General features: G+C 43.3%; 2 protein-coding genes across 7 annotated transcripts in view; both read left to right on the top strand.

The window, feature by feature from the left end:
• The window catches only part of Golph3l (golgi phosphoprotein 3 like), a 35411-nt gene extending 29389 nt beyond the window's left edge, over window positions 1–6022 (top strand). For all 5 annotated transcript variants that reach the window (XM_021265880.2, XM_021265879.2, XM_087213387.1 and 2 more), the window contains one exon: window positions 3241–6022. In XM_021265880.2, coding sequence (XP_021121539.1) covers window positions 3241–3668 — 428 coding nt within the window. In that variant the 3' untranslated portion in view covers window positions 3669–6022. The remainder of the gene's footprint in view (window positions 1–3240) is intronic.
• Window positions 6023–13189: 7167 nt separating this feature from the next.
• On the top strand, window positions 13190–21436 carry Ensa (endosulfine alpha). Of its 2 annotated transcripts, XM_004853985.4 has the most exons (4): window positions 13190–13398; window positions 15200–15325; window positions 16608–16774; window positions 19755–21436. In XM_004853985.4, the coding sequence occupies exons 1-4, from the start codon at window positions 13342–13344 to the stop codon at window positions 19768–19770; spliced, it is 366 nt and encodes a 121-aa protein (XP_004854042.1). In that variant the 5' UTR covers window positions 13190–13341; the 3' UTR covers window positions 19771–21436. The 2 variants fall into 2 exon arrangements, with proteins under 2 accessions (XP_004854042.1, XP_087069511.1); XM_087213385.1 differs by lacking the exon at window positions 19755–21436 and having other exon boundaries at window positions 16608–18929.
• The last annotated feature ends 6349 nt before the right edge of the window (window positions 21437–27785 follow it).

Here is a 27785-nt window from a genome sequence, read left to right as displayed (position 1 = left end):
AATACCAGCACTCAGGAGGCTGAGGCAAGTTTGAGGCTGGGCTACATAGTGAGTTCAAGGCTAGCCTGAACTACATAGCAAGACTCTGTCTCAAAAACCAGAAAAACTGGACGTGATGGCACACACACACCTGTAATCCCAGCAATCAGGAGACTGAGACAGGAGGATTGCCCAGAGTTCAAGGCCAGGCTGGGCTACCTAGTAAGTTCAGGGCCAGCCTGCACTACATAGTGAGACCTTGTCTCAAAAAAAAAAAAAAAGAAAAGAAAAGAAAAAGGAAAAAAAGATTAGAGCTGGCGTGATGATGCATTCTTGTAATCTAGGAGGATGCTGTGAGTTTAGGGCCAGTCTGAGCTACATAGTGAGTTCAAGGTCAGCTTGAATTACATAATTACATAATGAGACCCTTTCTCAAAAAAACACAGGCCCGGGGATTTAGCTCAGTGGTTCCACCACATGCCTTGCAAGCATAACATCCCGAGTTCAATCCCCGGTACCAAAAAAATAAAAAAAGATTAACAGTGGCCAGGCATGGTGGCCTATAATCCCAGCACATTGGAAGGCTGAGACAGGATTTGTTAAATTCAACCTCAACCTGGGCAATTTAGCGATTTACCATGATCTTGTCTCAAAATAAAAAAGGGCTGGGGCCAGGGATTTAGCTCAGTGGCACCGCGCCTGCCTTGCAAGTGCAAGGTCCTGAGTTCAATCCCTGGTACCAGAAAAAAGGGGAGGGGGCGGTGCTGAAGATGTAGCTCAATTCAAAGGCCCTGGGTTCAATCCTCAATAATGCAAAACACAAAATATATATAGTGTCACAGAGAAGGCATCAAGAACAGAAATAAAATATAATAACACGAACAAAATGAAAGTCTGTGACATTTTTTCTTGTATTTTTAAATTTTTTTAAGTTTTTTTGATTTTGGTTTGCGTTTCGTTTTTTGTTTTTTTGTTTCTTTTGGTGCCAGGGATCGAACTCAGGTCCTTGCACTTGTGAAGCAAGTGCTGGAACCACTGAGCTAAATCCCCCAGCCCTGGTTTTGTTTTTTTGAGAAAGGATCTCACTATGTAGTTCAGGCTGAGGTTTTTTTGTTTGTTTGTTTGTTACTGGGGATATTGAACTCCAGACCTTGCACTTTCAAGGCAGGCATGATGCCTCTGAGCTAAATCCCCTACTCTGTTCAAGCTGTTCTTAAATTCACTACGTAATCCAGACTGGGCTCAAATTCACAGTGATTCAGAGCCCAGGATTTAGCTCAGTGGCATTTTTAAGAGGTGGTGTGAGGGGAAATATGATTGGAGTCAAAACCACAGTATAGCTTCTCACCAGACCCAGGGGCTGTAGATGAGCCTTCTCAAGACCCCAGAGGCTGGGGTGGCAAGGACCAGTCCCCACCACCCAGTGCCAGCCCCATACCCCTGCCTGGACCCTCCTTCCCACACTCCTCTGAAGGGACACCCTCCCCCACTCTCGCACAGGCCCCATACCAGCCCCACCTGGACCCTGGGGACAGTGACATTGCCCACCCCTAGTCCCTGTGATGAGACAGGAAGAAGGGGAGAGCCACTTGGAGGAGTTGGCTCAATTCCATCCACATCAGTTTCCTGGGCTCCCCTCACTTTCACCAGCCCAAAGTGCAGGTCCCCACCCTGAGATATCCAGTTCAATACCAGAGTGCTCTTTGGTGCTGGGGAAATGGTCCTGGCCTGGGAACTTCGTCTCCTTGGACAAAGAAGAACAAATATTCCTTGTCCTAAGGGACAAGCTTCTCAGCATCCAAGCAGACATTGCCCATGCTTTCTCATCAATGCCCAGCCTGAGACATAGTATGCTGTCACAGGTCAGCTTCAAGGTTGAATACAAGGCCAGCAGCCACCCCTCCATCTTCCAGAAGCCTGTCCAGGTCCAGGTGGACAGCAGCACCTCTGAGGGTCGAGAGCCTCTCCACCCCTCAGCCTTGGATGGCAGCAGTGGAGGTGCTCCTATTCCATCACCTTTTCTTGCATCTGCAGTCCCAGCCATCAGTTCAAGCAACTGGAGACCATCTAGGCACACAGCTGCCGAGCACCCACAGCCAGCTCTCTGTTAGGCCCCGGCAGACAAGAATGGGGTGCTGGCTTGGCCTGCTAGTCCCCCACCCCAAAGCCTACAGCCCCTACTTAGCTGCCCAGACCCCAGCTGAGTGCTTCCTGCCAAGGCCCCCCCAAAGACAAGAAGCTTCTGGCCACCAAGACCCTTTGCCCTTACCCCAGGGGACTGGGGAAAGAGGGAACCCCCTCCCCAGCTATGAGTCTGTACATGAGGCCCAAGGCGTATGTCTTTCTGGAGGGAGGACACACAAAATGACCTTCCCCTGAAAGAATAGGGCTCCGGGGGCTGCACCCAACGAGGGGAGTTTCCAGTGGGGACAGGGCAGGGAGCACTTTCTGTTTTATTTATTAATGTATTGTTTTATTTATTGATCAATCTCTGCAAGTGGGGTTAGGGGAGTGAGAGCCGGTTGGGGTGGTTTAGCAGATCCTGACAGGACGCTCTGTCCCTGTGTCATCCCTATCTTCCCCTCCTGGGCCCTGCCTCTCCCATTACCTACAAAATTCTATACAGATTTGCTCTCCCAGAAGGAAAACTTTCATTCTTGTTTCATTGTAGTTTCAAGTGATCCTCCCTGAGTCCTTGTCTCTGATTCCACCATCAGCATCAACAAAAATAATAAATAGCCAGGCATAGTGGTTCACACCTGTAATCCCAGCACTCAGGAGACTGAGGCAGGAGGATTGCTTCAAATTCAAGGCCAGCCTGGGCTATATAGTGAATTTAGGGCCAGCCTGAATTATAGAGCGAGACCCTGTCTCAAAAACAAACAATATGAATAATAATCATAAAATAACCTTGATCAGGGACAGAAAAAAAAAACTAAGTATAAAAAATAAAAGAAACTAGGTGTGATGGTCCATGCTTCTAATCTTAGCACTTGGGAGGCTGAAGCAGAAAGATCACAGTGAGTAGTTAGAGGCAGCCTGGCCTCCACAGTGAGTTGAGTCCAGTATGGAATACATAGCGAAACTCTTGTCTCCAAAAAAAAAAGAACAAAGAATAAAATGGATTGAAGAGTGAATAGAGATCATTTCTTCATGAATGGAGATTATGCTTTTAAAGTTTTAACCACTCAAGGTTCCAAATAACTCAATCCTTTTGTTTTCTTCTTTCTGTTCATGATGTCCTATTTCTTTTCCCCATAGGTGAGACCTGGAACCCCTTCAAATTACAGTACCAGCTGAGAAATGTACGAGAGCGAATTGCAAAGAACCTAGTAGAGAAGGGTATTCTGACCACTGAGAAGCAGAATTTCCTGCTGTTTGACATGACTACCCATCCAGTAACCAATGTAACAGAGAAACAGCGACTAGTGAAAAAACTTCAAGATAGTGTTCTAGAGCGGTGGGTAAACGACCCCCAGCGTATGGACAGGCGAACACTGGCACTCCTGGTGCTGGCCCACTCTTCTGACATACTAGAGAATGTCTTCTCCTCTCTAACAGATGACAAGTACGATGTGGCAATGAATCGAGCCAAGGACCTAGTAGAACAGGACCCTGAAGTGGAGGGGACAAAGCACAGTGCCACAGAGATGATCTGGGCGGTACTGGCAGCCTTTAATAAATCCTAGAGCCGGCAGGTAGCTACCTTTTTCCCCTGCTGCCTGATGACTGTTAGAGACCCAGTCACTGGGTTCGTGTGATCAGATTTCATCTTTTGTTTTTTGTTTTTAACCTTCTCCTGAATCAGATTCATGATTTGGGAAGAGCAACTTTAGGGCTTCTCCAAAGACCTTGAAACCATTATAAGCAGACTATTTGTCCCTCTCCTTCCACTCCATACATGAATAAACTAGGTGAACCCACACACACCCAATAAACATTTTCTCCCATTTCTTGTTTTAGTTTCTTCCACTGTGCTTTTGGATTAAACAAGAATATAAATAACTGGGATTTGGAGTTCTCAAGCAATAGAATGTGAATGAGATGAAAAGCAAACCATTTATTATACTTTTCTAAGCTTGTTTTCTAAAATGCATGTTTCACAGCCTTTATCTCTTAGATTCTGCTAAAAAAAATTGTAGCTTATTGAAACAACTATCTTTTTAAAAGAGTAGCAATGAAAACAAAACTAATTTTTTGTTGTTGTTGTTTTTTGAGACAGGGTCTCCCTTTGTAGTTCAGGCTGACTCTGAACTTAGCTGTGTAGCCCTGGCTGGCTTCAAACTCAAGGTGATCCTCCTGCCTCAGCCTCCAGAGTGCTGGGATTACAGGCATGCGCCACCACACCTGGCTCCAAAACTAATTTTTGAAGCAGATAATTCCTGGAATTGTAAATCCTGCTAAAGAGTTTCTCATCTGACCTTTTCTAACCTAATAAAATGTCCCAGATTTGATTACAGGGATTCCACAGTCCTAGACCCAGAAATATATTCTATACTCCTTCCTAACGTTATTCTGGTCCCTTACTCGTTAAGAGAAAACTCTAAATGGAAAAAAATGTATCTTAACTGCCTCCTTGATGCAGTCTGCATTAGAACTTGTAGGGAAGGGAGATGCCGTAAGAATTTCCATCTTTGAACACAAGACTGCCCTGTCCCTCCTGACTACTTAAATGTCTCCTCTGAGACTGAACGGAGGACAGGAGTCAGCTGCTGGATACCAGCATCCAAGTCCAGACAACAGATCCTACTCCATATCTTCTTCCCTACATAAACTGGTAAGTTCTACCTATACTGAAGGATTCTTGGAGTAGTTTTGTCTATATTTAATACACAGCCTCCTAATCATCAGTTTTATTTCAACACAATCATCCTTCCAACTAAATCTCTAAAATGTTCCTCACTTCGGTATTGATGGTAAATAGAGGCTTTATTAAGAACAAATGTTTTTTCCTTTTTTTTTTTTTTTGGAGACGGACTCACTATGCAGTTCAGACTGGCCTTGAACTCACTGTGTAGCCCAGGCTAGCCTGAAACTCGGCAGTCCTCCTGCCTCAGTCTCCCAGTGCTGCAATTACAGTCATGTGCCACCACGCCCAGCAGAAAAAATTCTTTGTAGAGTAGCAAATTGGTGTCCAAAGCATATTGATTGATATAAAATCTAGTACTGTGGAATATGAAGAGGAAGCACTTAGTTGCACTAATATCAGACATTTGTCATATTTTCATGCTTGTTGACCACTACAGAGAAACAAGCTGTCAAAAGGCTACAGATGACTCAGACCTGATATCAGATCCTCCAGATCAGAAATAATCATATGATTATAATTTCATATCCTCCCCTAAACCTACATAGCCCCACAAAAATCCCCCAACTCAACATACTTTTGTTTTCACTTCAGATTTTGCGGGGGGGGGGGGGGTACTGGGGATCAAACTCGGGTCCTTCCACTTGTGAGGCAGGCGCTGGAACCACTGACCTAAATCCCTAGCCCCTTGCTTCAGATTTTTCAAAGGTAAACAGAAGTGGGACATGGTGGCATGCGCCTGTAATCCCAGCACTCAGAAGGCTGAGGCAAGAGGAACCCTGAAAGTTCAAGGTCAGCCTGGGCTACTTAGTTCAAAATCAGCCTGTATTACATAGACCCTGTCTCAAGAAGAAGAAGAAAAATCAGAGGTGAAGGAGATATACTCAAAAGTTATAATGTGAAAAATTCTAAGAGGAGAATAAAAATTCACTCTTGTCTCTGTAAATGTGCAAAAGCTGGTCCAGGTGTGATCTCTGCCCAACTTTGCTTTTCTTTCCATTTGAACAATCAGCATGAATTGAAACCAGGTTTTCCTGTGTTCCAGCTTGATTGGGGGACAGAAGTTGAGTTCTTTCTTGCAACTTTTACCCAGTGTTTATTTTTTTTATGTTGTATCTCAGTAGGACATCTTCAGTTTAAGTCTACATAATGTTCATGCCAAATATACCTTCTCATTTAATGCATATGGCCTTTATGTTTCTGTGTAATAAAGTCAGTTATTGTCTCTGTGCACAATTTTATGACTGCATTTGTTTTAATTAGGAAAAAAAAAAACTTTCACACCAGACTGTTAATGCCTCTTGCCTTGCACTAACATAGCAGCCTCTTTTTTTTAATCCTATGTGGAAAATGAAGGATATAAAAATACTGTCATTGTAACACATATGGATAACTGGGGGACAGGACACAGCAGTGTTAACTCAAATACCACGTAATGTCATAAAATCTGAATATTGTCTCCATCTCAATCAAAGTAAGTTACCAGTTATACCATATTCCTATGAAAAGAATTAGTGTGGTCTGTCCCCCTAAGACCTGCTTGCAAGTGACACCTGAATTCATCTAAGAGCTGAAAACCTTAAGTTCCAATTGTAGGTAACCATTCATATACCTAACTATATCAGAGTAACTAATGTACCAGCTGTAACAGTTAACATTGTGTAAAAATATAGAGTCAGGAGTGGTGGTGCACATCTATAATCCCAGTACTCAAGAGGCTGAGGCAGGAGGATCACCATGTGTTTGAGGACACCCTGGGCTACATAGTTCAAGGCCAGCCTGAACTGCATAGCAAGGTGCTGTCTAAAAAAACCGAACATGTAAAAACATTGTGCTTATAATGACTTATTCTTCCTTTCTTTAAAATGTGCACTGCACAGGAATAAGAAATTTATTTATTAAAGATTAGTTATAGGGCCAGGGATCTAGCTCAGTGGTTCTGCTGCCTGCCTTGCAAGTGCAGGGACCTGAGTTCGATCCCTGGTACCAAAAAAAGAAAGATTGGTTATACTTCACTGTTCTCAATCTAAAAAGTCAAAAGCACTGTTCCCACAAATTGTGCATTTATTCGGTGTTTTTCAAAGTGTGTTGCAAAGAAGGCCTTTACACTCCATGTGTGTGTGTGTGTCTGCATTCCTACATGCACTTGTGAGTGGTGAGAGGGTTCCTTGCTAAAATGTACATTCCTACTACATCACTGGGATTAGGATTTAGGAATCTGCATTTTATTTTATTTTTGGTTTTACTGAAGATTGAAACTTTGCTCTGAACTACATTCCCAGCCTTTTTTTATTTTGAGACAAAGTCTTGCTAAGTTGCTAAAGTTGCCCAGGCTGGGCTCAAACTTGCAATCCTTCTTTAGCCTCCCAGAGTGCTAGGGTTACGGGCACAAAGTACCATGCCCAACTCCAGAAGCTTTTTTTTTTTTTTTTGTGGTGCTGGGGATCGAACTCAGGACCTTGCACTTGCAAGGCAGGTGCTGTGCCACTGAGCTAAATCCCTGGCCCTTAAAAAAAATTTTTGAGACAGGTTTTCACTCTGTAGTCCAGGCTGCCCTTGAACTCAGTGTGTAACCCAGCAACTCTTGGTGATCCTCCTAGCTCAGCCTCCTGAGTGCTGGGATTACAGGTGAGCACCACCAGGCCCAGCATTCCAGAAGCTGCATTTTAAATTCTAAAAGCTTATATGTTAAAATTTGAAAACACCCCTCTATTTTATTGCCCATAATCCATTAAAAAGCATTAAGAGGGCCAGGGATTTAGCTCAGTGGTTCCGATGCCTGCCTTCAAAAGCATAAGGTCCCAAGTTCAATCCCTAGTACCAAAAAAAAAGCATTAAGTACTTAGCAAATTGGATAGTACTTGCTGAGTACTGACAATAAAAAATTGTATATGACATAATTCATCTACCAAGACCACAAATTAATTAACAAATAAGATATTTTGTGATAAATTGCTCAAGTAGAAGTATGAACTTAATATTTGGGAGCATTAAGAAAAGAAGTAACAAAAAAAAAAGGAAAAGAAATAATCCAAGCACTCAGGAGGCTGAGGAAGGAGGATCACTATGAGTTCAAGGCCAGCCTGGACTACATAGGCTGTCTCAAAATTATTTTAAAAAGCAATAACCAAATGTGGTGGCTCATGCTTGTAATCCTAACTACTTGGTAGGCTGAGGCAGGAGGATCCAAGTTCAAGGTCAGCCTGAAGAGGGCAACTAAGCAAAACCCTATCTCTAAAGGGGGAGGGGAGTGCTGGAAATGTAGCTCAGTGGTAGAATACCCCTGTGTTTGATGCCCAGTACCACAAAAAGAAAACAAGCAGAAACATTCTTCCTGGGACTATTAAGACTTTGGAATTATATTTCTTTTTTTTTTTTTTTTTTGGTACCAGGGATTGAACTCAGGACCTTGCGCTTTTGAGGCAGGCCTGGAATTATATTTCTTTACAGGGGCTATAATGAGCATTTTTCTTGTACTATGCCAAAAACTTTGTATCTCATTCTCATTTATTTCTCACAACACTATAAAACCATACAAGGTCTTTAAAGAAAATTCAGTAAGGTCATGAGGCTTGCTGGAAAACTCAGTGTAAGGTTTGAGTTCAAATACAGGCTTTAGGGCCAGGGATTTAGCTCAGTGGTTCTGCCGCCTGCCTCACAAGCGCAATGTCCCAAGTTCGATCCCCGGTACCAAAACAAAACAAAACAAAACAACAAATCAAATATAGGCTTTAAAAAATATATATATATATATATATATACACACACACATACATACATACTTTAACCACAATACTCTGCTACCTCCATCTGAACTGAGTCTTAAAGGATCTTTGCTGGCTAAAAAAAAAGCTACAGTTATATTCCAGGCAAGGAAAATAATTAGCAGTATGCTAAAATTTCACGAATATGTGTACTTTTTATGTGTATCCTGAAAGTATTTTGAGGCAATATACAAGTTGTAGCCTAAACAAAGGCTTCAGGTTAAGTTTTTGGTTTTTGTTTTGGTTTGTTTTTTTGTTCTTTGACACAAAGTCTCACTATGTAGCCCAGCCTGGCCTTGAACTCATGGCAATCCTCCTGCCTCAGCCTCCCGAGTGCTGGGATTACAAGTGTGTGCGCCCACGCCCAGCATATATGTTGTTACTGTTTGACATGGTATTGCACTGTGTTGTGCCAGCTGGCCTTCAAATTTTAACTTGAAACAATCCTTCTTAGCCTCCCAAGTAGCTAAGGCTCAGGGGCACCACTACAACAACCAAGCTAAACAGAGATTCTCAGACTAGAAAACTGCCTTTTTTGCTGTTGTTTCAAACCATTTTTTTTGTTGTTGTTTTTTTTTTTTTGCGGTAGCAGGGATCAAACTCAGGACCTTGCACTTAGGAGACATGTGCGGTGCCACTGAGCTAAATCCCCGGCCCTCAAACCTTTTTTGTTTACCTTCATTTGTTCCTTCTCTGATGCCTTTCTTCATACAGAACTGACTTTCTGACATAGGATTTCCTTCTTCCTTAGTAACTTCTGTTAACCTTTTTTTGTTGTTCTGAGTTTTACCCACTGCACCGCTCAGGCCTTGGCCGGGGACATGTGCACAGGGTACAGCCGTACTGGGTCTTCGGCTGCTGCTTCCTGGTCTTCAGCTTCTCATGCTTGTCCAGCTGATGGCACATGGTTCTCGACTTTTGAGGCCACAATTCTGCCGGCTTTTACTCCTAGTCCTTGTAGAATTCCTGAGGTTTTCTTTGAGTCTGACTAATAATGGGGTGAACAACTCGGAGAGCTTGGTCACTTTGCCGGTGTGCAGTTGGGTCTGCTTCACCTTCAGGTTGCCCAGCTAGGTTCTCCTTCCCACAAAGGTCCTGAGCCTTAATCTTGGCCACAGCCACACGAGCCACCGGCCCCTGTTCTGAGGAAAGCGCTCCTTTAACATTTCTCACAGGGCAGGTCTGCTGGACATGGATTCCCTGTTTTGTCTTGAAGGTTTTCATTTATCCTTCACTTTTGAAGGATAAATTTTTCTTTTCAGTACCAGGGATTGAACTCAGGACCTTGTGCTTGCAAGGCAGGCGCAGTGCCACTGAGCTACATGCCTGGACCTAGGATAAATCTCAGTGGTACAGAAATCTAGATCAGAGGTTATTTTTGTCTTTTGACACTATATTTCACTGTACTCTCCTATGAGTACATGTTTTTTGACACCAAATTTTAACAAAACTATAAAGAAGATTCTAAATCTCTGGTATAAAATTTGTTCTTCCCCTCTTCTACATAGCTAAATGTCCACAAGTATATTCATATGAGTTCTGGCATATGAGACACACTATGTACTAACCCCAAACTATTGGTCCTCCTGCCTTAGACTCTGGAGTACTGATATTACAGGGGTGCACCAACACACCCAGCTATTATGATTTCTAAAAATGTATTCTCTAGCCAGACATGGTAGTGCACACCTATAATCCCAGCACTCAAGAGGCTGAGGCAGGAGGATTGCCATGAGTTCAAGGCCAGCATTGGCTACATAGTGAGTTCAAGGCCAGCCTGAATTACAGAGCGAGACACTGTCTCAAAACAAAGTCTCCCCAGAGAGTAAAATCAGTTATTTTAATGCTGAAATAAATTAACAGTTTTTGATATTTTTCTCTCATCTGTCCCATGTGTACATGTATCTTTGTTTCTGTTCAGTCCAGTTCAGTTTGCCTAGTAACTTGCAAAGAAATAGACCAAACATGACTCCTATTGGATAAGGGAATTATCTCTTCCAGAAAGCAGTAAAATTACTATGAATGCAAGTCAGACAAAACAAGATTCTCTTGCTGTCAGAATCTCCGTTTTTTAATCAGCTCAGTATACTGTGTTGGTTTTCCTTTACATTTTGGATTGTAGAAGAGTAGATTCAACTGGGATGTGTTGACATAAACACACACTCTTTTGTTTTGTTTTGTTTTGTTTTCTGAGACAGGGTTTTACTTTGCAGTTTAGTCTGGCCTTGAACTTACTATGTATCCCAGGCTGGCCTCAAACTCTCAGCAATCCTCCTGCCTCAGCCTCCCCCCCAAGTGCTGAGATTACAGGTGAATATTACCATGCCTGATTTAAACATACAATATGAATAGCCAGGTTCCCTGTTGTAAACAGAGAAGTATTTCACCAGTGACTACTAGATTTTCCCTTTTATTTCTAGTAGCTTAAAATCTTATATTGAAACAGTTTCATAGTACTTTTATATTTATATATTTTTATAAATAACCATTTAATAATGGCTTTATTGAGATATAATCATAGGCCATGAAATATACCCATTTAAAGTAAATAATTCAGGGGTGGGGATTTAGCTCAGTGGTTTCACCGCCTGCTTTGCAAGCTCGAGGGCCCGAGTTCAATCCCCGGTACCAAAAATAAATAAATAAATAAAGTAAATAATTCATACCGGGTGTGGTGGCACATGCCTGTAATCCCAACACTCAAGAGGCTGAGGCAAGAGAACTGCCACCAGTTCAAGTCCAGCCTGGACTCCATAATGATTTCAAGGCCAGCCTGAACTACATAGTGAGACCCTGTCTCATAAAACCAAAATTTAATTAATTAATTAACCCAGGCATGGTGGCACCACTGAACTAAATCCCCAGCTTCTGGTTTTGGTTTTTTGAGGCAGGGTTTCCCTTTGTGGTTCAGGCTGGCCCTGAACTCACTATGTACTCCAGGCTGGCCTCAAACTCCCAGTGATCCTCCTGCCTCAGCCTCCCGAGTGCTGGGATTACAGGTGTGTGCCACCGTGCCCAGCAGTTGTGTAATCCCAGCACTGGGAAAGCTGAGGCAGCAAGACTGCCACTAGTTTGAAGCTAGACTGGACTATGTAGTTCAAGGCCAGTCTGGACTACATAGTCAGACCCTTTCTGTAAAAACAAACAAAAAATTTTAAAAAAGAACCAGCAGCCTAAAATGAAAAGCTGCCTAAAATATTAAAATTTAACATGAAGTTTGCAGTGTTATTAAATATTAGACCTTTTGTATTTTTTTAATATAAATACATGCTTTCTTTCTTTTCTTTTTCCCACACCAGGGATTGAACTCAGGACCTTGCACTTGCCAGGCAGGCGCAGTGCCACTGAACTAAAGCCCTGGCCCAAATATGTGCTTTCTTTGTTTTTGTTTTTTGAAACTAGGTCTTGCTATGTTGTTCAGGATGGCCTTGAACTCACTATGTTGTAGCCCAGGCTGGCCTGGAACTCCTGGTAATCCTACTCCCTCAGCCTCCCAAGTGCTAGGATTACAGGCATGCAGCAGCACCATACACATTTTAAGCTATGCTTTTAAACTAACATTCCAGTAAGATATGTCCATTTAATCTTGAGGATTTAGGATAACACATCTGAAAGCCCTTTCCCTTACAGTCCAGTGGGAGTGTAAGCTGCACCATTGACAGACAGATGTTCAAGAAATATTATTGAAGTCAGGTGTGATGGTGCACACCACTGAGGCCAGAGCACTGTATCCAATACCTTCAAGAAGTTAAGAGTCTGGGAGACTGAGAAAAGAGAATCCAAAACTGAAGCCCAGTGTGGGAAACTTAGCAAGACCTTGTCTCAAAATATTTCAAAAAGATTGAGGATGTAGCTCAATGCAAAGGCCCTGAGTTCAACCCCCAGTATCCAAAAAAAAAAGAAAAGAAATATTGTTGAACTATGATTCTGGATAAGTTCGTTACTTTTAACTGTATTTGCTAAATGTTTAATGTACTTGTGCTCTCAGTTTCAAGGAGCTTGGTCCTCATGGGATGACCCTGAATAATTATAAAATCGTACAATGCATTAAATTGCGAGGTATAAGGCATAGTTTTTTTTTTTGGTTTTTTGGGTTTTGGCACCTGCGAGGCAGGCGGCAGAACCACTGAGCTAAATCCCCGGACCTAAACCATAGTTTTTTTGCAAGACGACCGAAGTTGGGACTCAGTACGTATCTCCATTCCACACACTAAATGAATGACACATCGTAAAACTGTTGAATACCACTTTAAAGTCCACTCTGGCATACAAAGTTTTATTTCTGAAGATCGATAATTTCATGTTAACACTGTACAAAGCTTAATCCTTTCCACGCAGAATAAATGCTTTGTATCCTGTGGCTCTCCACTTTGACGTTCTGTAGCTTCCTGAGAACTAGGCAATGGAGGTGAAGGAACTCTGAGCCTACCCAGAAGCAAAAATGTCAAGGCTTGCAGCCCCGCCTCCAAGATCCTCTGCGGTCTTCTAATTGGTCCTTGCAGCTCACTTTCTTTTCTGGTTGGTGTTCCTGCTTGCCCGTCGCCTCTGTACAACCCACCTTTCCCTAGTCACTATTGGTTGGTCGTTACGTCATTGCCCCATCTATCCCATTTTCATTGGCTTCCACAGAAAGGGGCGGCAGCAACGTCACGGGCAAGGGGCGCCATTTTGACTGAGCAACCATAGTGACAGGAGCCGAAGCAGCAGCTCAGGTTGTCCCCGTTCCCCCTCCCCCTTCCTGTCTCCGGTTGACTTCCCGGGCCCCCTACACTCCACAGTCCCGTTCCCACCATGTCCCAGAAGCAAGAAGACGAAAACCCTGCGGAAGAGACCGGCGAGGAGAAGCAGGTGAAATAGAGGGGGTGCGGGCGGGCGAGCCGGAGGCGACAGTGCTGAGGCGGGAGACGGTCTGTTACCAGTGCGGATTGGTCGCCATGGTCTCGGTCTCTGCAGGGGTTGGCTACTTCTTGCGTCACGCAGGATGAGCTTCAACAGGGCCTGCAGGTTTGGCGCTGGTTGGTTGGGTCGGTTGTCAGTCAGTGGTATACCCTTCCTGATTGGCCAAGATGCCTAACGCTCAAACCGAGGAAGCTATGCTATAATTGGCTGAGCTTGGGCGTGGGCGGGTGTTTGGAAAGACTAGGTGAATGAAAGGGGGCTGGTGGTCTTGGATTGTAAAGTGTTTTTCCGTTTAGCAGAGATAAGTGACCCAATAGGCAAGCTAGGGCCCGCGGACTTAAACCGCAAGAAGGTGCAGATCGAGGTAAATACGTTAAAAAAAGACCAGCATTGGGGGAGGGGAGAAGAGTAATTACCACAGCTAATTTAAGGCGGCAACTTTCTCTAGAGACTGATTTTGATAGTTGGGGGTCGTCTGTTTACCTTCAGTGAGGACCGAACAAGATTGAAGTGGACTGGAATTCCAAATATAATAATGGAGGTGAACCCTAGAAAAGACGCTGACAGAGTCGTGACGAGAAAGACACCACCCTCTTCTCTCAGATTTGGGATTTAGTCCACCCGCCGCAATTCTATGATGAAAACATTAACGCCAAATAAGCCCCTTCTTGGTTTTGTATTTGATTTGAAACATTTAGTACTGGGCTCAGAGACTGTTGAAATACACATGGTATTAAATCCGTACATAATTATCAAAGAAAAATCTGACAAGAGTCATCATTGACTTCAGGTTCTTTAATTTAAAGAAACCAAAAAACAGCAGAGTGAACAGTGAGAGCCCCTGCAGAGCATTTGAATTCTATTTCCCCAGACTTCCATCATTTGCCCCACTAGGGTAGGCATTGAGTGTGTGTGTGTGTGTGTGTGTGTGTGAAAATTAGTGGGTAAATACTAATGATCCCCATTTCTTAATTTCTCTGATGTGAAAAACAGTGCTATTTTAATCTGTTTAGCTATCACCTTCCTACCACAATATTTGTAGAAAGGTGGAAGCAGCACCATGCCATTACTCAGAGAACTTGAAGAAATTCACATGCTTGCTTCCTCCACAGAGAGAATTACCAGACAGTTTAGACTCTGAATAAGGAGGGAACATGTCAGAAGATTTATCCCCTTTCATTTTCCATTTGACTGTAAAACAGCCTCAAAAGGCCCTCCTACTCATCTTGTATCACCAGAATCCCCGGCTAGCTCCTTTTTCTCTTTCTTTCCTGTTGTCTCTGGTGAGTGAGCTATGATCCACTGTATGATTCAGGTATTCTGTTTAGGTGTTAACTTTAACCCAGTACTCATAGATCACTGGGGTGGTTTCTTGGGTGTAGTGCACAAAGCAGCTTGTCTTTTTCTTCTCACAATACAGTAGTCTTGAACTTTAGGGATTTGAAAAATAGAGATAGCATTTTTGTTTTGTTTTGGTTTTTGTTTTGGGGGGATTTTTGTTTTGTTTTGGTTTGGTTTTTTGAGGCAAGGTCTCACTGTGTAGTCCAGGCTGGCCTGGAATTCATGGGGATCCTCGTGCCTCAGCCTCCCAAGTGCTGGGATTACAGGCATGTGCCACCATGCCCAGTAGAGATAGAATGTTAACAAGTGGGTGGATCTCTGGGAAAAGTTGATAGTGTAAGGATTATCAGATATTAGAAGTGGTTTTTTCTCAGTCTTTAGTTCTATTTGGCTCCTTTGTTTCCTTCAGGACACGCAGGAGAAAGAAGGTATTCTTCCTGAGAGAGCTGAGGAGGCAAAGCTAAAGGCCAAATATCCAAGCCTAGGACAAAAGCCTGGAGGTTCTGACTTCCTCATGAAGAGACTCCAAAAAGGGGTATGAATGGAACAGTCTCTTATCCTCTTACTTTAGAAACAAGAGGGACTCTAAAGTCTGTTAAGGTTCATCTGTTTGATTTTCTGGAGGTTTTATTGTTGGGCCCTAATAAAGAAAAATTAGAAACTTGAAAAGAGAAAAATAAATCGTTATAAATCCTTGATATGGTATCAGTTTCCTTCTGATAGCCCATACAGGAAATGAAGGTATAATGTAGGGGCATTTGGGTGCATGGAAAGGGGGCAGGTATTAGAGATTGGAAATGCAGGGTGCCCCCCGGCATTTTCCTGCTTGGGTGGCAAGGTTTTAGGACTGTAATTTTTTAGGGATTAGAGATAAATTTGGGGATGTATTGTTTCAGGGAAAAAAATCAAGCCATCTGTCCTACAGAAATCCTCAACCTGAAATAAGTAGATTTCTTCAGCCCTTGAAGTCAGCATGAGCTCTGCTCCCTTAAGAGACTTACTTTTCCTGTCCAGAGTGGTCTTCCTCACCCGTGAAAATATATCTTCATATCCATCTGGCTCCTGATCAGGTTCCTCAGTCTCCAGAGGTACCTTAAACCCACTGAGGGGTTGTAAGACATTAAACTGGAGTGTGCACTTCTGTGAGGATGAAATGGAGAGTGAGACAGACTCCTGTGGAGAATCCCAGTTACTGAGTCTTAGTCACCAATGATAATGTGTTGATTTGCAGTTTACCTCGCCATAGGCAAGGCCAGCGTGGGCAGGCTGCCACAGCCATGGAACATGTGTGGGAGTGGTGGGAGTCAGGGAAAACACATTATCCTCATGAACAAGCCCAGTTTCTATTCCTGGTCTGAGAGAATAATTTTTTAATTTTGAAGTTGTTGGCTTGAGATTGCTCTCCTGCTGATTGCTGGGATAGCCCTGGATTGACCATTTTATATATCATATTGATTTCTGTTCCTCTAGCACCAAGCTATTGCTTTTGCATCTAGTAATGTCCTTGGTAAGCCTTTCAGAATGAAGTAAGGAATTATGGTTGAACTGTCCTGTAATGAGTAAGGTACAAAGGATATAGGGGCTATCCTTTGTAAAATTGTATATTCTTTCTGGAAAATTGCTTGTATACCCGAAAAAGTCAGAATGTATTGGAGAGAAGACATAAATTTGTCAAATTAATGTTAAACTACGTATGTATAAAAAAGACTTACTTGAAAGATCTGTGTGTGTTTGAGGGTTTGTAATAAATGTGAGTCTCCTTGCTTTTGAGGAATGCCAGAACCTTACTCACCTAAACTTCCCTGTTTATCTCTTAGCAAAAGTACTTTGACTCAGGAGACTACAACATGGCCAAAGCCAAGATGAAGAATAAGCAGCTGCCAAGTGCAGGACCAGACAAGAACCTGGTGACTGGTGACCACATCCCCACCCCACAGGATCTGCCCCAGAGAAAGTCCTCACTCGTCACCAGCAAGCTTGCGGGGTAACCTAGGCCCTCCTCTGCTCCCCTTCCTCACCCACTGGACTTTCCTATGTCGTAGGCAGGGATGGAATGGGCCCCTAGTCAGGTCTTCTCAGCTTGCCAGCCAGGAAATACTGATTCTGCTGGGGGCTGCTGAGAAGGTAATGTGGGTTGAAGGGGGCTCTGAATTCGTTTCTTTGGTTAAATTGAGAATTCCACACCCTCATTGTAGCCCAGGTAGGGGCCTGGAAATAGGAAAGACTAGGAATGCAAAGTGCTGCAAACTCATTTTCTTTCATGAGAAACTGGGGAGATGTGCTTTCTCCTTTGGAAGAGTGTGCCACAGAGTCGGTTAGGCCAAGGCTTGGGAATGGATGGCACTTTTAACATCCCAAGCCTGACCTGACGTAGTTGGGAAAGGCAGACTGAATGAGACATGTTTTCTGTGCTTCTAAATGTTTTGTCCCTTAGGCTTCTATTGCTTCGTGTTTCCATTATGGCAAGTTGAAAGAATCCTCAAAAAGGGAAACTGATCTGCTTACATAAAACTGTAGTGGCCACTTAACCTCCTTTATTTAGTACATCTTACCGTTTGCCCTGGCTCTCAAATGATGTAAAGATTGGTGAACATTATTCATGAAAATGGGCGCCTTCTCTCTCTCTTCCAGTATATTGCTTTGGAATGTTTTGTGGGATAGTAGAAAGGAACACTGGCTTAGGACTCAACATATTTGGTGTCTAGTTCCACTCAGTCTTGGTAGGACCAGTGAATAACCTTGGGCAAGTCATCTAGCCTCTCTATTTCTGTTTTCTCATCTTTAAAATGGAGTTAAGTATGTACAAGATTGATTCTGGCTCTAAAATCCTGTACCTGCTGGCAGAAAAACTCTGCAAAACTAAAAGTGAAGAAAGCCCATGAGTGAGCATCTGCTCTGCAATACTAGGAAGTACTCCAGAGGGAACCAACCACTTGAGGTCTACATGGCGAAGGAGGATGTTTGGGATTTGAGGGCTACAAGTTCAGGCAACAGAGCCTCATAGGTATCACAGTGCTGATTAAGAAAAAATTATTAAGCTAGCCATGGAGCCAGGTGCAGTGGCATGCACCTGTAATCCCAGCAGTGAGGTAGGCCAAGACAGGAGGATCAAGCCCCCCCCCCCCCCCCCGGGCAACTTAGTGAGACCCTGTCCCAAAATTAAAAAAGGGATGGGGATGTAGCTTAGTGGTACAGCACCCCTGGTTTGGTCCCTAGTACCAAAAAGAAAGCCATGGAAGCTTCTTGTCTCTGACCCCACCCACTTTCCTGGCCTCCATCTGGGCCTTAGCTGCCAAAAAGCTGCTTGGAAACATGCTTGGTCATGTCCATGTGGTGACCCGTGATTCTGATGTAATCAGATGCCAGGGGTGTTGTTAGGAAGAGAGAAAGAGAAGGGATAAACTGAGCTCCCTAACTCTAGAGAGTTTAGTGCTACTGCAGAGGGGTCGCAGAACAGGTTCTTAGGAGATGATCCACCTTGGAGGAAGCAGGGAAAATGGTTGAGGCAGAAAGACAAAGAAAGCCGCCTTCCTAGAGCTCAGTAACCTCGATCTTGAGGAATAAGGTCAGGTCTCAATGCTGCTTCCCAAGCAGGTGGAAGAAAGGGGTTGTGGTGACTGGCATCTTCAATCTAGTTATTGCTAGTTTGGCCTGAATCTTACGGAATGCTTCCTGCTAGTTGTGACAAAGAGGGCCAGCGTGAGAACTAACTGTTAAAGAGAGTAAGATTCTGTAATCTTCTTGCCCCTTCACCTCAATTCTGACCACCAGCCACTCGCCCATTGAGAATGACCAGCTGATTTGTTGCTGTATTTGGGGTGATGAGGTCTGTTACATCTCCTAACTTCAGCTTTCGGGGTGTCGTTCAGATTGGATAGGAAAAGGTTGGTGAGGAAGGAATGGAGAGAGCAGGATCCCTGACCTCCCTCCCCCAAACTCCCTGACTGTCACTTGTAATTGTATATAATTTTTGTGTTTCTTGCTCCATTCCCTCATGCTGTCATCCTTTATCTAAAGTCCATGTGGGAAGGGGAGAACGCCGAACGTCACTGTATAGTTTCCTCAACTGTCCCAGCCATGTTGTACATAGATATGTCATGTTATTATATATATAAATATATATATAATTTTGTACGTTTTCTTCATCTCCGATCTGCTCGAATTCTGTACTTTTTTTCTTTTCTGTCTGAGCTGCATTCTTTTGGTCAGTTTGAGTCCTCGAGACTGGTGTTCACAGTGAGTCTGGTTTTCAGGAAGTAATAGAAGGAGTAGAGAATTGGGAGAAACTGTTAGTCTCCCTCTCTCTCTCTACCTGTCCATCTTCAAGGCTGAGCAAGCACTCAGGCTATACTCTGTATTTGCCAGCTGTTTCCAGCCTGGAGTACATGGCTTCCTTAGCAAGGAAGAGATTCGAAAGTTGCTTTGATGAGACCCAGATTATTAAACTCACTTAGCATTGTGTCTGGCCCTGGCCTCCTCACAGTCACTACCTGTCACTGAGCTGCCTCAGTGTCCCCTGCTCTGAGTGGCTTTGGCTCTGCCTTGCACACCGAGCCCGCTTTCAGCCAGGCACCTTGCTCTCCAGAAACCTCCAGTGACTTGAGCTTGTTTAAAGAATTGCTTTTCTGGGCCGGGGATTTAGCTCAATGGTTCCAGCGCCTGCCTTGCAAGCACAAGATCCCAAGTTCGATCCCTGGTACCAAAAAAAAAAAAAAAGAATTGCTTTTCTGTGTGTGTTTTCCATGAGTATCTCCAAAAATAGCCCCAAACCTCTCTCTCTTTTTTTTTTTTTTTTGGCAAATTCCTTATGGATAAGATTTTGAGGCACATGTCAAGTAGCCTGATGATAAAGTGTAGAGGAATCATGGGGCAGAGACTGGGATGGATTTCAAGGTTTTTCCCCTATTACTTGACAGTGTTTTTTGTTTTTTTGTTTTTTTGTTTTCTTCTGTGTTCGTCCACAGTGGCCAAGTTGAATGATGCTGCCTGGGGCTCTGCCAGATCCTGAGACGCTGCCCCCCTGGGTCCTGTGCTGGCTCCTGCCCCTCCCTGCTTTTGCAGCCAGGGGTCAGGAGGTGGCTTGGGTGTGGGCTGGAGAGGCAGAAGCCCCTGCCCGTTGGTGTCCCAGCGCATGGAGCCCCTTGGGCTGAGCACCAAGACCTTGAACCCTTTTTTGTTTTACCTTTTTTTCCAAATAACTGTTGGGAGAAATCTCAGTGAAATCCCAAGGGTGGGGTTGAGAGGGTGGGGTGGGAGATTTGGGTGAATGAGAATTAGGATTTAGAGATGATAAAAACATCCCTGACTATCTTCCTTCTTAACCCAGTGGTTGGTGTGGGTCGGTGGAAGAGGAGGAAGCAGAGTAGACTAGTAAGGGTTCTAATTCAGGTAAATGCCTGGTGTGGTTGTGGCTGGAGAGACCTGGTGTCAGTAAAAGCAACTGTTGATCTACATACAACAGATGCAAACAGCTCCTCTGACTGCAGAGCAAGCTGAGAACTCAATGTTAATTGTCCATAAGAAAAAAGAGTGCTGTCCTTTAAACAGATTTGTTACGTGGGAAGGAAAGGGCAGTGAGCATGGGGGAAAGGAACCATGAGCGGGGAGCCCCACAGAGCCCAGGGACTTTTTCAGTATTTGAAATAAAAAAAAAAAAAAGACCCATGAAAAAACCCAACCCAGAAATACTCTGAAGCAGTTGGTGTGTTTTATTGGGGCTTGGGAGGGGGGCTGAAATACTGAAGACACCATTTAGGGGAGAAGCTGGTTTGGGGCCCTGAGTTTCTAAGGAACACTGGGGCCTTTAGTTTGGGCTATGACTGGGCTCCCCATTTGCCCCACTTACAAGAGAGGGAGCAGGGATGGTGGCAGTCGGACCAGGCTTTTCCTTGGCCCTGTTGGTCCTGTGTTTCTGTGGCTATTGCAGAAGATGCATCGACTTCAGGTTATAGCTCACAAAATGAAAGATTAAAGGTATGTGATCTAAATGGTTTCTTGTCATCTAAAGCTTAGTCCAGACCCAGCAAAATGAAGTCCATTCTTCATTTTCCTTTCCAGTTTTCCTTTTCTCCACAAGTTCCCATGTGTGTGAAGGAGAAATGTGACCTCATAGTGGTAAGCCGAAAAGAAACATGTCTGTCTGCTTGTGGCCAGCAGGAGGCAGAGGAGCTTCTTTATTCATGATGTCCCAGCCTGCGCTCCTGGAAGCCTGGCGCCACGGAGAGGAGTTAAAAGCTGCTTGTGAGGGCTGGGGGTGCAGCTCAGAGGTAGAGGCAAGGCCCTGAGTTCATTGCCTAGAATGGGGAGGTAGGGTGCATATTAATGTAATGTACAAAAGGAAGATTACCAAAGGAAAAACAGGGCCCCTCCCTCTCCACCACCACCTGATAGTCACAAGTAATAGGTTGGAACTGCCTGCCCATTTTGCCCAGCTTTGGTTAGGAGAGTTGATCAGGTATTTCTCCACATGTGATGGGCTTCTCAAGTGATTATGCTTCAAGGAAGTTAAACAGATATTCCGGAGAAATCCCTATTGTGTTGGGGATAGGCAGTGCTTTCTAAACTGGAGAAAGAATCTTGCTCTCAGTATCTGATTCATTCTTTTTCTCCTTAATCAGAAGCTTTCCAAATAAATTTTTCAACCACTTGGGTGTTCTGACTTGCTGTCTCCTGATTTAGCCAGGGGATTATGATGCCTGACTTTCTGAGCAGCTCACTAGACACTGAGCCAGGCTGTATGAATATTTATTAAAGGCGCTCCACCTTTGAAGAGCCTGTTGTCTACCTGGAAGAAAATAATGTGGAAAAGTTCAATACTTCTACACAGATGAGCACAAATCTACAGCTGCGTATTCCGGGGACACAGTTAATGCAATGTTTATTTCATTTTAAAACAGCACCCAACTTCCTTACTTTCCAAGTAAAGATGTTGAGTTATAGAAATAAATTACTAGGGGCTGGAGATTTAGCTCAGTGGTTCTGGTGCCTGCCTCACAAGCACAAGGTCCCAAGTTCTATCCTCAATACCAAAAAAAAGAAAGAAATTACTGGACCAGGGATGTAGCTCAGCGGTACTCCACTTGCCTGGCAAGCATGAGGTCCTGAGTTCCATCCTGGGTACCAAAAAAAGAAAAGAAAAGAAAAAAATTACAGAGTGACAAAACTAGTTAGCTGAAGAGTTTCAGTATCTGTGTTTATATATTTTTTTCCCAGTATGGGTTCCATAGGTTTGATCTCCAGAACTGCAAAAATAAAGCCCATGCCAGGCAAGGTGGTACACACCTATAATCCCACCAGTCTGGAAAACTGAGGCAGGAGTTCGAGGCCTGGGCTACATAGTGACACCCTGTTTTAATAATTATAATAGTTGGGCCCAGGGATGCAGCTCAGTGGTACCATCCCTGCCTCGCAAGCACAAGTTCCTGAGTTCAATCCCCAGTACCAAAAAAATAGAAAAATGAAAGTTGTTGGGGATGTAGTTCAGTGGTAAAGCATCCCTGGTCAATCCCCAATACTACCAAAAAAAAATTCTTGATTTTTGCTGTCTTAATGATTCTGGGCAAATTTCTTAAACTCTGTCTTAATTTACTTATTTGCAAAATAGGAATGATGTGGAACATCATTGGATTGTTGTGATGAGTAAGCAAGATAAGGCCTGTAAAACTCTTACTCCAGGGACGACTGCACTGCACACAATATGGTTCCTGTCATCAAGAAGTTTCCAGTCTACAGGGAGATACAAGAAAGGCAGACAGGGCTGGGGATTTAGCTCAGTGGTTCCGCTGCCTGCCTCTCAAGTACAAGGACCCGAGTTCGATCCCCGGTACCAAAAAGAAAGAGGCAGACACAAATACAGAAATTCAGTGTCAAAGCGGGTAAACAAAATGTTCTAGAAACAGAGCAGGGCTCCCCACTCAATTTGAGATGATGGAGGATGGACAGCAAAGTTCTCCAGGTGGGGGAAAGAGTAGAATTTATTCGGGAAAAGAGGTTAAATTAGGACAGGGATCTTTCAGACATCCCCTGTTCGTGCATAGGCAGAAATAATACTGCTAAAAAAGGATACAGATACAGAAAAAAAGGATAGAGATTTAATGCAATCCCAATCAAAATACCAATAACGTTCTTCACAGAATTTTAAAAAAGAATACTATAATGTATATGGAACCAGAATATTAAGAGCAAAACGGGAGGCTTCACAATCCCGATTTCAAGTGATACTACAAAGCTATGATGAAAAACAGTATGGGGGCCGGGCATCGTGGCTCACACCTGTAATCCTCCCAGCACGAGGGAGGCTGAGGCAGGAGGATTGCCATGGATTTGAGGTCAGCCTAGCCTACATGTTGAGTTCAAGGCCAGCCTGAACTGCATAGCAAGGATGTGTTTCAAAAAAACAAACAAGGGACAGGGATTTAGCTCAGTGTTCCTGCCGCCTGCCTCGAAAGTGCAAGGTCCCGAGTGCTATCCCCGGTACAAAAAAAAAAACACAAAGCCCAGCATGGTACCAGCACAAAAATAGACATGGATCAGTGGAACAGAATAGAGGATCCATGTAGCTGGCCATAGTAGTGCACGCCTGTAATCCCAGCACTCAGGAGGCTGAGGCAGGAGGGTTGCCACATGTTTGAGGCCAGCCTGGGTTACATAGTTCAAGGCCACCCTGAACTACGTAGTGAGACCCAGTCTCAAAAAATAAAACAGAATAGAGGATGCAGAAATAACCTCAGGCACCTTCAGCCATCTAATCTTCAACAAATAGGCCAAAAACATATGGTGGACAAAATATAGTGAGCCCTTAACTTAGGAGTTCAATTTGTTCTTGAGGATTGGTTGTAACTCAAGTTGGTCAATTGAAGGCTCAAGCACCCCTACACAGCCTTCAAAGTCTCTGTCCTGTACACAGGCAGATCTTGGTGTCCTTAGACACTGGCCCAAGATTTCTGTTAGCCCCACACAGGAAGGGATGTTGTCATACTCCTTCCAGGACTCTCCCCCACCCACCCAGTACCGGGGATCGAACTCAGGACCTTGCCCTTGTGAGGCAGGTAGGGCGCCACTGAGCTAAATACCTGGCCTTTCTTCCAGGACTCTTTAAGGGTTAAATCTTGTCTGGAAGCACCTTCAGGTTGTAACTCAAGACTTTGTAAGTTAAAACTAAAATTCCAGTCATAGCCCAAGTTTTTCATATGTCTGGCCAGTCATAACTCAAGGGTCCACTGTATAGTTTAAGAAATGATGCTTGGGGCTGGGGATTTAGCTCAGTGGTGCCGCCACCTGCCTTGAAAGCGCAAGGACCTGAGTTCAATCCCTGGTACCATAAAATTAAATAAATAAACTGAGTTTCTCATATATGAGAAACAAAAAAATTAGATCCCCCAAATTAAGAGGACCCCCCCCAAAAAAAGGCAGTTGAAATGAATGGACACTAGGAGAAATACAAATGGCCAATAAATACATGAAAAAAATGTTAGTTGTCTTTGACCATTAGAAAAATGTAAATCAGGGCCAGGAATTTAGCTCAGTGGTACCATGGCTGCCTTGCAAGCAGAAGGTCCTGAGTTGGATCCCTGGTACCAAAAAAAAAGCAAATTAAAACACCACTGAGATTCCATCTTATTCCAGAAAAAAATGTCAATTATCAAGAACTCAACAACAAATACTATTGGGGGCGGGGCACTCTTCTTCATTATTGTTGGGAGTGTAAACTAGTACAACCACCATGGAAATCAGTACAGAGATTCCTCAAAAAACTAAAGTTAGAAATCCCATTTGACCCAGTTATTTCCCTTCTCGGTATCTTTCCAAAAAAGTTAAAGACATGGGCTGGTGATTTAGCTCAGTGGTTCTGCCACCTGCCTCAAAAGGGCAAGGTCCCAAGTTCGATCTCCGATTCCCCCCAAAAAATTAAAGATATCGTATTAAAGTGATACATTGGGGTCACTGTGTTCTCTCGCACGATGGCCCACCCTCATGGTGTAGGCCCAATCTTTTATTTGATCCAATCTTTTCCTACCTTTAATAAAATTTTGCTACCGTTAATAAATAAAGTGACATATTGAGCCAGGCATGGTGATGCATGCTTCTAATCACAGCACTTGGGAGGCTGAGGCAGGAGGATCACCACAAGTTCAAAACCAACGTGGGGTACATAGTTCAAAGCCATCCTGAACTAAAATAGCAAAACTCTGTCTCAAACTGCCCCCCCCAAATAAAGTGATACATGTATATCCATATTTATAGCAACACAACTCATAATAGCTAAACTTTGAAGCAACCTTTATGCCCATCAACAGATGAATGGATAAGGGAAAATATGGGATATATATACACAACAGAGTATTACTATGACATAAAGAAAAATTCAAGTCATTTCTAGGAAAATGGATGTACCTTGAGACCATAATGAAATAATCAGATAAAGAAGGTTAAATATCATAATTTATTCTATATGAGAAACTCAAAGTATAATAGAGTAAAAGCTTAAGTGAAATAAATTGCACATGTGTTTAAATACCACATTTTTTCTCTGATGTGAGAAACAAAGTGGAAATAAGGACTAAAATGTACAATAGATATTGGGAAATAGAGAATGTTCAAATTGGAAGGGAAACAAGGGAGGGGTAGGGAGAAAGAACGGAATGAAGAGACAAGAAATAGAATGAAAAATGGAAACAAAGCTTTTGCATATAGGAAGGGGAGGGGGGAAATGGGAAAAAAAGGCAGGCTATATCATGTACAGGTATAAATTCCCTATGATGAGTGTTAGCATTAGATCTTAAATGTACTAATAAATGTTTTGCTTTAAAAATTTTAAAAAGTAAAAATAGATGTAGGATACAAGGAGATAGACTTTATGGAGATGGGAAGGGAATCAGGATCGGAGGAGACGGGAGAAGGGAAGGGAAGTGAAAAGGATGAAGATGAGATCTGTATCGCTGTTCCCCCATGGTAAATGTATTCTGTGTTGTAAACATACATTGTACTAAAAGAAGGAGAAGAAAGGGGTCTTTCAAATGAAAATGCTACCTAAAAGATTCAGAAGTGTTACATTCTGGAAACTGAATCTGTAGCTGTAGCAGGCATGCAAGAGGTGAGACCAGAAATAGGTAGAAGGGAGCAAGGCTTAGATCACAGAGGGCCCTTTGGACTTTATCTTGAAGGCAGAGGTTAAAGAGTTTAAGCAAGGGAGTTTCACAGTGTAGCTCAGTGGTAAGCTATCAGCCTAGCATGTGTGAGGTTCTGGGTTTTATCCCCAGTACCAAAAAAGAAAAACCACAATTTTTTTTTAAATCAAGTGAAGGACATGATAAAATTGGCTCTTTAGAATAATCTTTTTAAGCTGAGTGTGGTGGTGCACCCCTGTGATCCCAGCACTTGAGAGGCTGAGGCAGGAGGATTGCTGGGAGTTCAAGACCAGCTTGGGCTACATAGTGAGTTCAAGGCCAGCCTAAATTATAGATCCAGACCCTGTCTCAAAAAACAAAAAACAAACAAAAAAGAATGATCTCTCTAGCCCAGTATGGTAGTTCACACCTGTAATCCCACCACTCAGGAGGCTGAGGAATATAGACCATGAGTATGAGGCCAGCTTGGGCTACATAACAAGACCCTGTCTCCAAAAAAAGAAAATAATCTTTCTGACTGTACTGTGAGGAATAGATTGGAAAGGGTAAAATTTATGTATTAGTGGTACTAGTAATGAGATGGAAACATTAAGGGGGTGTGGCTAGTGTGAGGAAGAGAAGGAGGAGTTCAGTTTGGGACATAATAAGTTTGAAGTAATAACAAAACATCTGTTATGGCTGTGTCTAGATGTCCCTCCAAAGCCTCATGCAGTCATAGATGGGGCTTTGCAGAGGTGGCTGGATCTAGAGTGTGTGATGCTGGTATTGACTCATGGCACGATGGTAGGATTAAGGGTGCCCACCCTGGGTGTGAGTGCTACCTGCCCTAAAGGGCTGATGTGGCCTGGATAGAACATAAGGGATGGAAAGAGGGCTGCTATTACCACTTGTCCCTTGCTGCTTCTCTACTTCACCACTTTGCTGCCTTCTGCCCACCATGAACTGTTTCTCCTCTGCAATTACCTTCTGCCATGCCACCCTGCTTTGGAGCCAGCTGACGATAGACTGAAACCTCTACGAACTGTAAGCCAAATAAACCTTTCCTCCTTCAACTTTGGGTGTTGGGTATTTTGTCTCAGCAACAAGAAAAGTAACCAAGACATCTATGTGAAAAATCCTATACTGTGGCACTGCCTGCTGTGCCTGTTATTCCACCATAAGGCTGAGGCAGGAGGATTGCAAGTTTGAGGCCAGCCTGGGGCAATCTAAGCAACTTAATCAGACTCTTTCTCATTCATAAATAAATAAGTAAACAAATAGATAAAGAGGGGCTGGGGATGTAACTCGGTGCTCCCCGAGTTCAATACTCAGTACTAGGAGAAAAAAAAAACCTAGTGAAGCTATTCAGTCAAAGCACATAGACTGGAGGGTAACCTTAATGAAGCTAACATTTCAATAGGGAATAGAGAAAAGAACCCAACAAAATAGAAAGATGTAGGGCCCAAAGACAGAGTTTAATGGAAAAACTGTGTCAGTCAACAGTATGAAATTCTAAGCCAGGTGTGGTATTGCACACCTGTAATCCCAGCATGCAGGAGGCTGAGGCAAGAGGATTGCCATGAGTTTGAGGCCAGCCTGGTCTACATAGTGAGTTGAGTTCAAGGCCAGCCTGAATTGTATAGCAAAACCCTGTCTCAAAAAATAATAATAAGGGCTGGGGAGTTAGCTCAGTGGCACTGTGCCTGCCTTGAAAGTGCAAGGTCCTAAGTTTGATTCCCAGTACCAAAAAAAAAAAAAAAAAAAAACCACCAAAAAATAATAATAATAATCAATAGTATAGAATTCCATAGAAAATTAAATGAGGTAAAGAGTGAAATCATCTCAACCTATATAAAAAAAAATATGTCCAAAAATGCAGGAAAGAAATGG

Source organism: Heterocephalus glaber, unplaced genomic scaffold (assembly GCF_053883595.1).
Source record: "Heterocephalus glaber isolate CG9 unplaced genomic scaffold, H.glaber_assembly_v1.0 deba00001442, whole genome shotgun sequence".
In the NCBI taxonomy this organism is placed as follows: Eukaryota; Metazoa; Chordata; class Mammalia; order Rodentia; family Bathyergidae; genus Heterocephalus; species Heterocephalus glaber.
The sequence above is the reverse complement of the archived record's forward strand: the minus strand, read 5'-3'. Positions and strand labels throughout refer to the sequence as shown.

Bases quoted from the DNA above. Each gene is read 5' to 3' on its own strand.
- Ensa (XM_004853985.4), top strand. From the start codon at position 13,342: ATGTCCCAGAAGCAAGAAGACGAAAACCCTGCGGAAGAGACCGGCGAG. The intron at 13,399-15,199 runs GTGAAATAGAGG...TGTTTCCTTCAG, and splicing joins AGACCGGCGAGGAGAAGCAG to GACACGCAGGAGAAAGAAGG. The intron at 15,326-16,607 runs GTATGAATGGAA...TTTATCTCTTAG, and splicing joins TGAAGAGACTCCAAAAAGGG to CAAAAGTACTTTGACTCAGG.